The 13513-nt window shown below is 41.2% G+C and overlaps 1 protein-coding gene across 1 annotated transcript in view; it reads right to left on the bottom strand.

Annotated features, from left to right (window-relative positions):
• The window catches only part of LOC146961064 (uncharacterized), a 37993-nt gene extending 37653 nt beyond the window's left edge, over positions 1 to 340 (bottom strand). Inside the window, exon 1 of the mRNA XM_085771650.1 lies at positions 255 to 340. Within this exon, the coding sequence (XP_085627776.1) occupies positions 255 to 340 (86 nt within the window). The remainder of the gene's footprint in view (positions 1 to 254) is intronic.
• Positions 341 to 13513: the final 13173 nt, after the last annotated feature.

The raw sequence follows: 13513 nt of genomic DNA, 5'->3' as shown, positions 1-13513 counted from the left end.
CAGGAGAATTTAACTGTATATTTCTACAATCACAATAAAGCCTCCCCACTCTGTTCTTCTGATCTTGTTGTGAGACTGAAACAATATCTTGTTGATTTGAACGAATTATTCACTGTTATTAGTACTAATAATAGTAGTAAAACAATAATGCACTACCCTGTCACATAAAAACCTGATGAACAGCAGTATCTCCACCCGTGCTGCTCCACAGAGCAGTGATCTGAGTCCTGGACAGTTAGAGATCCTCATCTCACCTTTGACCTCCGGTCTGGTTCTGTTCCCCACACAGAGTGGTTTCAGAGGGGGGGGCTCCCTCCTCTCTGTCCTCACACTGATCCATAGCTGAGCCTCCACCTGCAGGGAGAGCTGCACTCAGTCAGAACAACAAGGTTTACACACCTGTCCACCACAGTGTCATTCTGCTTTCGACCAGCAGATGGTGCTGAAGGAAGGAAAGTTCAAATCCTTCTGACATCAAACTGTTCTCGCAAATCTTTCATAGTTCCCCTTCAATAGCTAAATGTTTAAAACACAACATTCACCAACTTCCTTCATGTACAACCGAACCTTTATCCACTGGAGAACAAACACAGAACAAAGGAGAGTTCCCCTCTGGACTGAGAACATGAATCAGCTGAGTGGTAGAACAAAGACGACACTCACCAGGTGAATTCAGACCCACATCCAGTCAGAGTCGCTCTTCCTTCACCTGTAGAGGAAACACAGAGAGAAGCAGTTTCTCCATCAGTCAGTGACAGTTGACTGGTCTCTGAGCTGCTGTCAAAGCAAAGTGAGGTGAAACAACACAACAGGAAAACTTTTCTGAGAAATCATGTGACGCAACTGTGAACAGAGTCGACGTGACTGTGTGGTTGACATAGTTATTGCTTGGAAGGTGGGGGTCTCAGTACTGTCATTAGGAGCATTTCAATATTTAAAACTTTGAAAATTCCTACCAAAGCAACAGTACATGTTACAGTTTTGCAACTTTCACCAAAATGTCGCCCCAATACAGCTGAAACCTTTGTCCACTTAAACTCATTACAGATTAAGTCCATCACTCTGTTTTTTTCAATAACTGTAAAAGTTATAAAACCTTTCTTGTCCCACAATTCTTGCTCAATTGACACAGAATTTACTAACTGCATCTTCAGACTGTCCTCCACAAAAATACCACCCGGCTTGATGATATTTGAAACATTGAGCCGACAGTGCATGAAAATGTTTGACTGTAAACATACACCAGGCAAATCTGGCTAAATACATTTTCAATCTTCCTGAAAATAACCCACTGAAGCTAACTCTACTCTGGGTTAAGAGAAATACTATCACCAACACTCAGCAGGAATCAAATGCACCAAAACAAAAATAGTCATCCCAACACTGGAGAACAAACAGAACAAATAAAAGGAGAGTTCCCCTCTGGACTGAGAACATGAATCAGCTGAGTGGTAGAACAAAGACGACACTCACCAGGTGAATTCAGACCCACATCCAGTCAGAGTCGCTCTACCTTCACCTGTAGAGGAAACACAGAGAGAAGCATCAGCATCAGTCTATAATCACTTCACAGTCAAAGAGTAGAGACATTAACATGACGACAGTGAACACAACAAGAAAGCAACAGAACTTACCAACTTTCCATCAACAAGTGAGGATCTTCTCCATCCGTCAGTGACAGTTGACTGATCTCTGAGCTGCTGTCACAGCAAAGTGAGGTGGAATGAATGAATGAATGAATGTATTTTATTTTCGAACATGTATAAAAATAAAAATAAAAGAAATTGTATGTAACTATTGTACATACAATAGATAGAAAAAAAAGAGAAAAAACCAAACAAAATATTAAAAATAAAGAGCTAAGACATAACAAAACACCGCACATTGTTCGAAAAAGGAAGTGGGAAGAAGTACAATACTTATTTTAATTTCCCACCCCTTTTATCTGCTCTTTGGTTTGCAACTATACATCCTAACTACAGTACATAATAGACCTATATAAGTATATACCATGTGTAACCTTAATAAATATCTATATAAATATATAATTACAAAATTAAATATATGCTACATCATTATCCATATAAGTATATAATTACAAAAATATATTCTATATAAATATCTATATAACCAAAATAAATACATACTACATACATATCATCATTAATATAAATATAAATATATAAGCTATCTCCATAACTAAATCTTTACCCTCTATACCATATACTAAGTTAGTTACAATATATCAATCAATGCTATTCTACAGTTTATATAAATTTAACCCTTATCATCCTCTATTAACATGCTTCCTCTTCCATATACTTGTGTAAAAGAAATTTTTTGTACCTTTTTTTAAACAGATTTATATTTGCACTTTGTTTTATTTCTGTCCCCAGACTGTTCCACAAATTCACTCCACAGCTCGAGACGCACATACTTTTCATGTTTGTTCGGACTTTCGGTTTCTTAAAATTTAGTTCTCCCCTTAGATTATAACCCCCTTCCCTTTCATTAAACATGTCTTGTATATTTTTGGGCAGTAGGTTATTTCTTGCTTTGTACATTATTTGCGCCGTTCTAAATTTGACCAAATCCATGAATTTCAACATATGTGATTTTATGAATAGTGGGTTTGTGTGATCTCTGTATCCTGTTTTGTATATTGTCCTTATAGCTCTTTTCTGTATTGTGCATATTGGCTGCAGAGTAGTTTTGTAGTTGTTTCCCCAGACTTCGACACAGTACAACAGATATGGCAAAAATAAGGAGTAATAAAGAGTTTGCAATGATTTGCAATCAAGTATGTGTTTTGTTTTCCAAAGAATAGCCGAGCACTTTGCCAGTTTTGCTCTTACGTATGCTACATGAGTTTTCCAGCAGACTTTATTATCTAAAATCACACCAAGAAATTTAATTTCTTCTACCCTTTCTATTTTAGTATTGTCTATAATCAATTCTACATTACAGTCTATCTTATGTCTTCCGAACAACATGATCTTTGTTTTACTTAGATTTAATGATAATTTGTTTTTGTCAAACCATACTTTTAGTTTATTTATTTCAGTTGTGATTGTTTCCAAAGTCTGCTGCAAATTCTCACCGGAACAAAAAATATTGGTATCATCTGCAAACAAAACAAATTTCAATTCTTGTGAAACTCTGCATATGTCATTGATGTATAATATGAATAATTTAGGACCTAATATGGACCCCTGCGGAACCCCGCATGTAATGTTCATGTAATCAGATTTATGATCACCTATCTGTACAAACTGTTGCCTGTTGCTTAGATAGCTTGACAGCCAGCTCCACCCAACTCCCCTTACACCACACTTTTCTAGTTTACCCAATAATATGCTGTGATCAATGGTGTCGAATGCTTTTTTTAGGTCCACAAATACTCCCACTGCTATTTTTTTATTGTCAATACAGTTTGTGATTTCCTCTATTAGTTCCATCAGTGCCAGCGATGTTGATCTTTCTGTTCTAAATCCATATTGACTGTCTGTAAGGAGGTTGTGTTTCTCAATGAATTTGTCCAGTCTATCTGAAAAAAGTTTTTCGAGTATTTTGGAGAATTGGGGGAGTAAAGAAACAGGCCTGTAGTTTGTGAAATGGTGTCTATCTCCGGTTTTAAACAATGGTATCACTTTTGCAATTTTCATTTTGTCTGGAAATGTACCTTTTTGAAAGGACAGGTTGCAGATGTGGGTGAGTGGCTTCACAACTCCTTCAATGACTGTCTTTACAGTTGACATGTCTATGTCATTACAGTCTGTAGAGGTTTTGTTTTTACATTGTCTTACAATTTGCCTAATTTCTTCCTCATCAACTGCACTTAGAAAAATTGTACTTGGATTTCTTTCCCCCATATCTTCTATGTCTCTACTTTGTGTTATCTCAGGTTCTTTTATTTTAGCTGCTAAATCTGGTCCCACATTCACAAAGAATTTGTTAAACCCATTCACCACATCCTCCATATTATTTATGGTCTTGTCATTTTCAGTGAAATACTCCGGATAATCAGTAGTTTTGGATCCATTTCTCACTATGCCATTCAGTACAGTCCATATACCCTTGATGTTGTTTTTATTTTTCTCCACTAGTTTGTTATAATATTCTTTCTTACATACCCTCATAATATTAGTTAATTTGTTTTTATATTTTTTATACTTTTCCTCTGCCTCTATAGTTCGATGCTTTAAGAATTGTCTGTATAATGTATTTTTCTTTTTGCAGGCATTTTGTAGCCCCTTGGTGACCCACGGACTATTTTTATGTTTATGCATATTACTGTATTTCTTTATAGGACAATTATTATTGTATGATTCGTTGAATATTATAATAAATTTCTCATATGCTTTATCAACATCATTTTCTTTATAGACTGCATTCCAGTCCTGTATCATTAAGTCATTGTTTAGTGCATTCATGGTTTCTTCTGTTTTCATTCTTATATATTTATAGTTTTTGGTATTTTTTTTCTTGCTATAGTTAGAGTAATATACATTAAAAATAGGCAGGTGGTCACTGATGTCTGTTAGTAGAAGTCCACTCTCCATGTTATTAACCAGGACATTAGTAAATATGTTATCTATTAAAGTGGCGCTGTGTGAAGTGATCCTGCTTGGTCTAGTGATAGTTGGATACAATCCCATACTTAACATTGAATTGATGAACTCGTCCGTCATTTTATGTTTTTTATGACTTAATAGATCGATGTTAAAATCACCACAGAGGTACAAGTCTTTCTGTGTTGATTTTATGAACATACTTTCCATCCATTCACTAAAAACTTCTATGCTTGATCCAGGAGATCTATATATACAGCTCACCGTTATATTTTTCATTTTTCCACAACATATTTCTACTGTTATACACTCAGTCAAATCATCAACAACAACTGTCATTTTCTTATTAATTTTATATTCCAAACTATTATCAATATATATTGCCACTCCCCCTCCGCTTTTGTTCGTACTGTTGATATAATTAAATTCATACCCTTTTAATTCAAAGTCTACTCCCTTCTCCTCATTGATCCATGTTTCTGATATGGCTATTATATTGAATGGGGTGTTGAACTGACTGAGATATTCCCTCATTTTATGGAAATTGGCATACAGACTTCTGATGTTGAAATGAATAATTGATATCTTCTTTACTTCTCTAATCTTTGTATTGTATTGATTTTCAGAGTAATAACGGCAGTTGATACTAATGTTGCTAAAAAGATTACTTTCTGGATCAATATTATCTTCCATATAGTGTGATTTGTGTTCAGTATAAACAAAAGTGTCCAGTTCGTGTGTCCAATGACCAGTGTCCATTTCTTGTGTCCAGTGTCCAGAGTCCAGTCCTTGTGTCATTTTTTTTTTTTTTTTTTTTTTTACCCTGAGTTAGATCATGTCCTCACTTTGATATGTCCCCCTCAGAATTTGTCCAGTTCCCCAATGTCTCGGATGACCAAGACCTTGGCTTCCTCTGGAGATCCCTTCAGTTTTATGTATATTTTGCAGTTTTGTGTCCAAGTGTTTTGGAACAACACAACAGGAAGACTTTTCTGAGAAATCATGTGACGCAACTGTGAACAGAGTCGATGTGACTTTGTGGTTAACACAGTTATTGCTTGAGTGGGGCAGGTACTCAGTACTGTCATTAGTGTGAATGCTGAAATCATTCACACTATTGTTATTCAGTTCGGCCATTTTATTTCTTTAAACTTATTAGTGAATTTCAACAATTCATATATCAAATCGTGCAGCTTTTTCTGGACATTATTGGAATGACTTTTCTCTTTTCAACTATTTATACTTTTTAAAATATTCAAATAGTTCTGATTTTTTTTGTCCCATAGGAAATACATTGGAACAGTCTTCAAACTCTGAAACTTCTTCGTATCTTGTACCGTTTTTGAGATAAATCATTTAAAAGCACATGTGCATTTCTGACCAACTTCACACTTTTCAATGAGTGTGTATTGCGTTGGCCTGAGTGAGTGACATCATCGCTAGAGTGCAGGAGAGCCAAAAAAGTGACTGGAACTTTTCTTGCAATGCACAGAGACTTAGAGAATAATTTTAAATATTTTTTAAATGCAGCAAGGGAGCTCTCTGCTCCCATTCACCCGAGTTCATTTTTTTTCAGAGCCGAGCAGATGGAGCTCCAGTTTGTAACTCGCTGTAAATGGCATTATACTTTGTTTAAATTCACCAAAAACAGTCACACCTTGCACAGAAGTCCCCTATTTCTACTTCTTGCTTATATTTATACTATTCTGGTAGACTTTCAGCTATCATTGAATAATCTCACATTCATGAAAGTCTCAACCTCCCATTACCTCAAGTATTCAAATATTTATTCTCTTGTTTTATTACAATGAAGGACAATAGATTGTCGGCCATTTTCCACTTCCACTTAAACTCATCAGTTTCTCCATCAGTCAGTGACAGTTGACTGGTCTCTGAGCTGCTGTCAGAGCAAAGGGAAGTGAAACAACACAAGAGGAAGACTTTTTCTGAGAAATCATGTGACACAACTGTGAACAGAGTGGACGTGACTTTGTGGTTGACATAGTTATTGCTTGGAGGGTGGGGTGGGGGGTGGGGGGTTGTCTCAGTACTATCATTAGGGGCCAGGCAGCATCAGCTGCTGGGAACCAATTGTTTTAACAAGTATTCTTCTTCTTCCTAGGAAATCCTATTTCCCATCCATGAAAAATGATCAAACTTTACACAAAGCTCCGGTCCCATGCCAGATTTATTCAACTCCAAGCACATGTCAATATTCCTCGGGGGGGGGGGGACAACAAGCATTTCAATATTTAAAACTTTGAAAATTCCTACCAAAGCAACAGTAGGCTACATGTTACAGTTTTGCAACTTTCACCAAAATGTAGCCCCAACACAGCTGAAACCTTTGTCCACTTGAAGGGAAAATTCAAATTTCACACATTATCTACTCACCCTCATGTCAACTAAGGTTTGGGAGAATTTTCAGAGTCCTCCGTGGCTTCTCTGAGTTACAGGGGGTCTCTGTGCAGCACTACATGTCCATATTACGGTTGCGAACGGAACTCACTTTTCTTCATCCAAAAAGACACACCAAAAAACATCCAAATACCTCCATGTCGCTATCCGATCTGCGACGCTACCCGATCTGTGACAGCCACGTACGGCAACTCCACTTGGACAAACTTAGTTGAATTGACTTAGGATCACTGCCCTATGTGCGTCGCCAGAGACGGTTTATCTTTTTATTTATTTTTTTAAATACTTTATTAGTAATGTAAACTGAGGGTTGGTTGTGGTGGTCTGGATCTTGATGCTCAGAAAACAGGAACACAGGCGACTTTTAATGTTTACTGTCCTCTTTTCTCGCCGGCCTCATCACCATGACAACCACAAACAATCACAACTACCACAACACTCACTGAATAAACGAGTCTGCCGTGGCTGTCTTATGACGGACCTCCGCGGTTTTTATTTTATTTTATTTTATTTTTTAATCATTTTCACAGTACCGTATTTTAATTTCACAGAACTTTAAGCATGTACGCAAATCGGGCAGCGCCCAAATGAAGTTTGTCCAAGTGGAGTTGCCGTAGGCAGCTGTCCAAGATGGCGGCCGGTCTGCGCATGCGCAGACCAGTTTTGTCACAGATCGGGTAGCGTCGCAAATCGGGTAGTGACACCCCATGCTGCTCGTCTGTGATGTCCCTCTTGTATTGAAGCCGCGACATGTGAAATTGTTCCGAAAAAATTAAATAAGTCTATATTTTAAGCTTGTTTGTAGCGGAAGTTCCCAGCACTGCTCTTCCTGGTCCGTCCAAATCTCGCATGATTTGTGCCAGCAAGCTTAAAACCCCTTTTCGCTCCAACGGCCCGCCCACGGGCCCCCGGGGGGGTTTTAAACAGGGAGGTGTCATAGAGGATGTCACCAGTCACTTGAAATAGTCATGCCACATATCGTTGGAAAGCTAAAACTCTTGTGATTAAAGATATGCCGACCATTCCTAAATATAATCATCACAGCAACACTCGAATCAGACTATAAACATGCTAACAAAGTTCGTAAAAAGCCGATATAACTCACGATTTGTGTCAGGGCAGGCTCAGGATCACAGGGTTTCCCCACAAACTGGATGTCGTTACATTCAGAAAAGTCCAGTAAATCCAATCCAGTAAAGTATTTAGTCCAAAACACACGGTTGTACCGGTAGATAGCCTCATCCCGCTGCTGCATCTTATGAAATTACGCATTGTATATCCAGTAAATCCGTTTATTTCTCCTCATAAGTCCGGCGTTTACATGAAAACAATGTTTATTTCACTTCACAAAATGGCGCTGCACTCTGACCTTTCGATTGACAGCTCACTCGACCAATCACAAGCTCCCTGTCCCCGGCTGCCGCCTGCAATAGAGCTCCGGGAGCTGACGTCACGCTGACGTCACGCAGCCCCGAAACTGACAGCGACGCCATTTTGGCAGGAATCTGAAGATTTTCGTAGAGTAGATACAGGGGAGAGCCGGGTGCGGAACGAGAGTAACAAAGCGATTTTCTCCGAGCCCATACAAGTCTTACATGTCTAACTTTGTCAGCATGTAGTATGACCTAACAGAACTGCAAAACATATTGAGGATACGTCTTACTTTGATCGAGTTACGTTCAAGAACCAGCCATTTTCAGTGACAGAAAAAATTCACTCCACCTTAATTTTTTTCGATCGATCAGCTGTGTTTACCGTTTCAGGTGTCATAGTTATGATGGTTAGACCATAGACTGTGGGTTAGACGGATAAATTAGTCCTCTAACACACCCTAAAGCTTGACATGTCAGGGTTTTTCAGTATAGAAGCAACCAGGTTTAAGTGTGGGGATCACTGTGGGGAGTAACAGCTGTCATTTCATCCCTCTGCACATTGACAATGAACCTGCCTGTCACTCTGTCGGTACCGCGGTCACACTGTGTGTGTTAAACAGGATTAATTAAAACACACAACGTAACGTAAACAATGTGACTGTATGTAGATAGTGCGGGAGGAGGGCAGACGTGGATCGGTGGACCAGGAGAACAGCTGCATAACATTTTGGCAGTAAAATGGAAGATTTTAAGTCGTCTGTTCACATGATCTCACTTTAATTCCAACACATTGGACTTAATATATATAAAAACTAAAAAGATTAAATATTACCGACCCTTATAATGCCCCCGGGGTGCTTTTCAAAAGTATCTCCGGCCGCCGGCGGACGTCCCAGACCTGCAGTATGCGGACACAGCTAAGTAGGCTACCTGATCAACTTTGCATCGCGCTGCTCTAAAAGCATACAAAAGCCTGGAGGGTTACACATGGACGCAGTCTGGCTTTGTGATGAACGTCCAGCTGTGGAATCTACCAGCATAACCTGCTGTATCCTCACTAGAAGGTTAAGTGTCGTATCATCCCAGTTAATGCAGTGTAGCATGGCTAACGTTAGCTCGTAGCTGTCCGGGGTGCTATCGGGGTGGCGACCGGGAGCTCTCCCCGGTGCTGATCAGCCCGCGGCGGATGCGGCGGTGCGCTGCGACCGGCTCTGGGTCAGCTTGGACAGGCTGGAGGCGAAGAGACTCACATCTTATATGTGTTTGCCTCTTTCTTTTCTTTTTGTCACCGTCTTTCCTGCTTGTGTCATTTTGTGGAGCACAAAGAGCATAAAGCCGGCTTTTGTATGCTTGTAGAGTAGTTGATCAGGTAGCTGTGTCCGGATACTGCAGGTCTAGGACGTCCTGTTCTGCGAAAATATTTTTGAAAAGCACCCCGGGGGCATTATAAGGGTCGGTAATATTTAATCCATTTAGTTTTTTTTTATATTAAGTCCAATGTGTTGGAATTAAAGTGAGATCATGTGAACTCAGACGGCTTCGGCGCTTACAGTCAATGCTTCGGAGCCGGCCATTTTCCTGCCAAAATGGCCGCTCGAACGCTGGAGGTCACGTGGGGTCCAGAGCTCTATAGCGAATGAGTGGCTGTGTCTGATGAGGAACATCCCCTCCGACAGCGCTGAATGGCTTCAGCCAATAGGAACCGATCCCGATGGCAACTGATGCATTGAATAGCCAATGAAATTCCGAAAAAAACGATGTGCTGCATTCACGGTCCCTGGGAAAAGGCAGCACTGCCATTTTCATGCGTAATGCAAATGCTGCACTTTGGCGCATGTATTGTTTCTCAATGGCAATTTTAGGAAAACACCTAGATATACACTTAGAAAAACATGTGTAAAATACTAATTTTTAGCAGGATTGTTATCAAATTTGAACTGGGGCCAGGTAAGGCTTCATGCTGTGGTTCCATTGTGTTTTCCAGCTAAAATTCTCAGCTACACTCATCTTCAGGCATCTGATTGCAAAAAAAAAATTCAGGCGAGAATAAAAACATTCTAATTCAGTGTGCTCCCACTTAGATTACTCAATGATAATAGCACTTATAGTGATTATTTCAGTTTGGGGAAAAACTTCAGAGTGTTACCTTTCAAAAGAGACCAAGCCCATCCATATTCTCCAAACAGTTCAAGAACAGCATTCAATTTACTTTGGGTACGCCTTGGATAGGCGAATATTACAGAATTTATAGGAGCGAAAAGGGGTTAAAATATAGACTTATTTAATTTTTTTTGGAACAATTTCTCATGTTGGGGCTTCAATACGAGAGGGACATTACAGACGAGCAGCATGGAGGTATTTGGATGTTTTTTGGTGTGTCTTTTTGGATGAAGAAAAGTGAGCTCCGTTCGCCACCGTCATATGAACATGCAGTGCTGCACGGAGCCCCGCTGTAACTCAGAGAAGCCACGGAGGACTCTGTGACTTTGTGGTTAACACAGTTATTGCTTGGGTGGGGGAGGGGGTCTCAGTACTGTCATTAGGGCCAGGCAGCATAAGCTGCTGGGAACCTATTGTTTCCCCAGTATTCTTCTTGTTCTTCTTCTGAAAATTCCGACCAAACCAACAGTAGGCCTACATGCTACAGTTTTGCAACTTTCACCAAGATGTCGCCCCAATACAGCTGAAACCTTTGTCCACTTAAACTCATTACAAATTCTAAAGTACATCACTCTGTTACTTTCAAAAACTGTAAAACTTATAAAACATTTCTTGTTCCACAATTTTTGCTCAATTGACACCAATTTGCTGCAACTGCATCTTCAGACCATCCTACGCAAAAATACCACCCGGCTTGATGATATTTGAAACACTGAGCCGACAGTGCATGAAAATGTCTGACTGTAAACATACACCAGCCAAATCTGGCTAAATACATTTTCAATCTTCCTGAAAATCACCCACTAAGACAAACTCTACTCTGGGTTAAGTGAAATACTATCACCAACACTCAGCAGGAATCAAATGCACCAAAACAAAAATAGTCATCCCAACACTGGAGAACAAACAGAACACATAAAAGGAGAGTTCCCCTCTGGACTGAGAACATGAATCAGCTGACTGGTAGAACAAAGACGACACTCACCAGGTGAATTCAGACCCACATCCAGTCAGAGTCGCTCTTCCTTCATCTGTAGAGGAAACACAGAGAGACGCATCAGCATCAGTCTATAATCACTTCACAGTCAAAGAGTAGAGACATTAACATGACGACAGTGAACACAACAGGAAAGACAGGAAGTAGAAAACAGGGAACTGCAAACAGGAAATGAGAGAAAGAGTGAGAAAGAGAGAAAAGCAACAGAACTTACCGACTTTCCATCAGGACTTTAACATGTGAGGACCTTCATCAGTTTCTCCATCAGTCAGTGACAGTTGACTGGTCTCTGAGCTGCTGTCAAAGAAAAGGGAAGTGAAACGTGACAGGACAAAGACTTTTCTGAGAAATCATGTGACACAACTCTGAACAGAGTCGACGTGACTTTGTGGTTGAGGTTGACAGTTATTGCTTGGGTGGGGGAGGGGGTCTTAGTACTGCCATTAAACTTAAAGGTACATTGTGTAAGAATAACTCCCACAGGGCTGCCCCTGACCAAAATGGGGCCCTAAGCGAAAAAAATTGTTCGGGCCCTACTATAATCGATTATAATGCAAACTACAAAAACTAATACTGGCAGTACTACTACTTCTATACTTATACTAATATTGGGTAACACTTTATTTTAAGGGGTCCTTGTTCCTGTGTATCTACCTAATTAATTACAGTGTAATTACCTATGTAACCGTGTGTAATAACATGTACTTACATTGTAATTACATAGTGTATTTTGGTGTATTTACAGGTCCTTGTTACACTTGTAATAAGAAATGCTTGTTACAATACTTTGTCAAAGTGGCCTTTCTCTTTGGGGAAGGGGTACATCTGCAAGAAAAATGGGTGAAACCACAACCCATGTTGCCTGGGCAACCTTTTCCATCAATCTTCCTCCTGCCTCTTGAGTCTTGGAACATGTATGCTGTTACACAGCTTAGTATATGTAACAGTTGTGTTAATACACCGTTGTTACTCTTTGATTCAGTGGAATGAGCACATTAAAATAAAGTGTACCTGCTGGGATACCCCAGTCCTTAAACATTAAAGCTATGGTCTATACGATTTGAAAGAGGTGGGGAAAATTTGAAAAAAGTACCTCTCACACACCCCCGCCCCTCCCCTCCGAGCTCGTATGGCCCGCCCCTCGGGGCCTCCTCGCGACACGCCCCCCCCCCCCCCCCCCCCCCCCCCCTCCCCTCACAGAGCAGAGCGGAGCAAGCAACAAGCCTGCTGCCTGCAGAAACCAAACGCGGCTGTGAATGCAGAGTAAAATGTCATATTCACAGTCACAACTTCCACAATAAAACCAAAGATTACCTGTTAAACATAAACTCAGCACCGCTGCTGCAGCAGCCTGAGCGGGTCTCTCTGCACCGCGGCGCCGTGGAGCTCCAGCCCCGACTCTTCCTGCTCCTCTTCCCCAGACACAGGACCCTGTGGCCGGTCACCCAGCGCGAGGAGTCTGTGCTCGGCGCTAGCCTACTAATGGCGGCGGCGCCAGTCCCGATGCCACCGCTGTGCACCAGCTGCCGGTAATGAGGCAGTGCCAGAAGCCGTCGTCGCCGTCCCCGGCAACGGGACCGCGGCGACCGCTGGTACGAGCAGCGCCGCCATTAGCAACCATTAGCACAGCCTCATGCTACAGGGAGACTCCTCGCGCTGGGTGACCGGCCACAGGGTCCTGTGTCTGGGGAGAGGAGCAGAGAGACCGGGGCCTGGAGCTCCGCGGTGCCGCAGTGCAGAGAGACCAGTCAGGCTGCGGCTGGAAGCGGCTGTGTGTCGGGGAGAGGAGGAAGACCAGGAGCTCAGCAGGGCCGCGGTGTGCAGGGTGCAGAGCACCCCGGTCAGGCTGCGGCTGGAAGCGGCTGTGTGTCTGGGAGAGGATCAGGGAGACTCGACGCGGTACCAGTAATAAGGGCAGCAAAACGTTCTGTGCTTCTGTACTGTGCTTCTCTGAATCCTAGAGGGGCTTTTTTTCGGCAGACCGACCGGGGGTG

The sequence above is a fragment of the Trachurus japonicus genome, chromosome 24, assembly GCF_045865225.1.
Source record: "Trachurus japonicus isolate A0001 chromosome 24, Traja_1.0".
NCBI lineage: Eukaryota > Metazoa > Chordata > Actinopteri > Carangiformes > Carangidae > Trachurus > Trachurus japonicus.
This window is presented reverse-complemented; position numbering and strand designations above follow the sequence as displayed.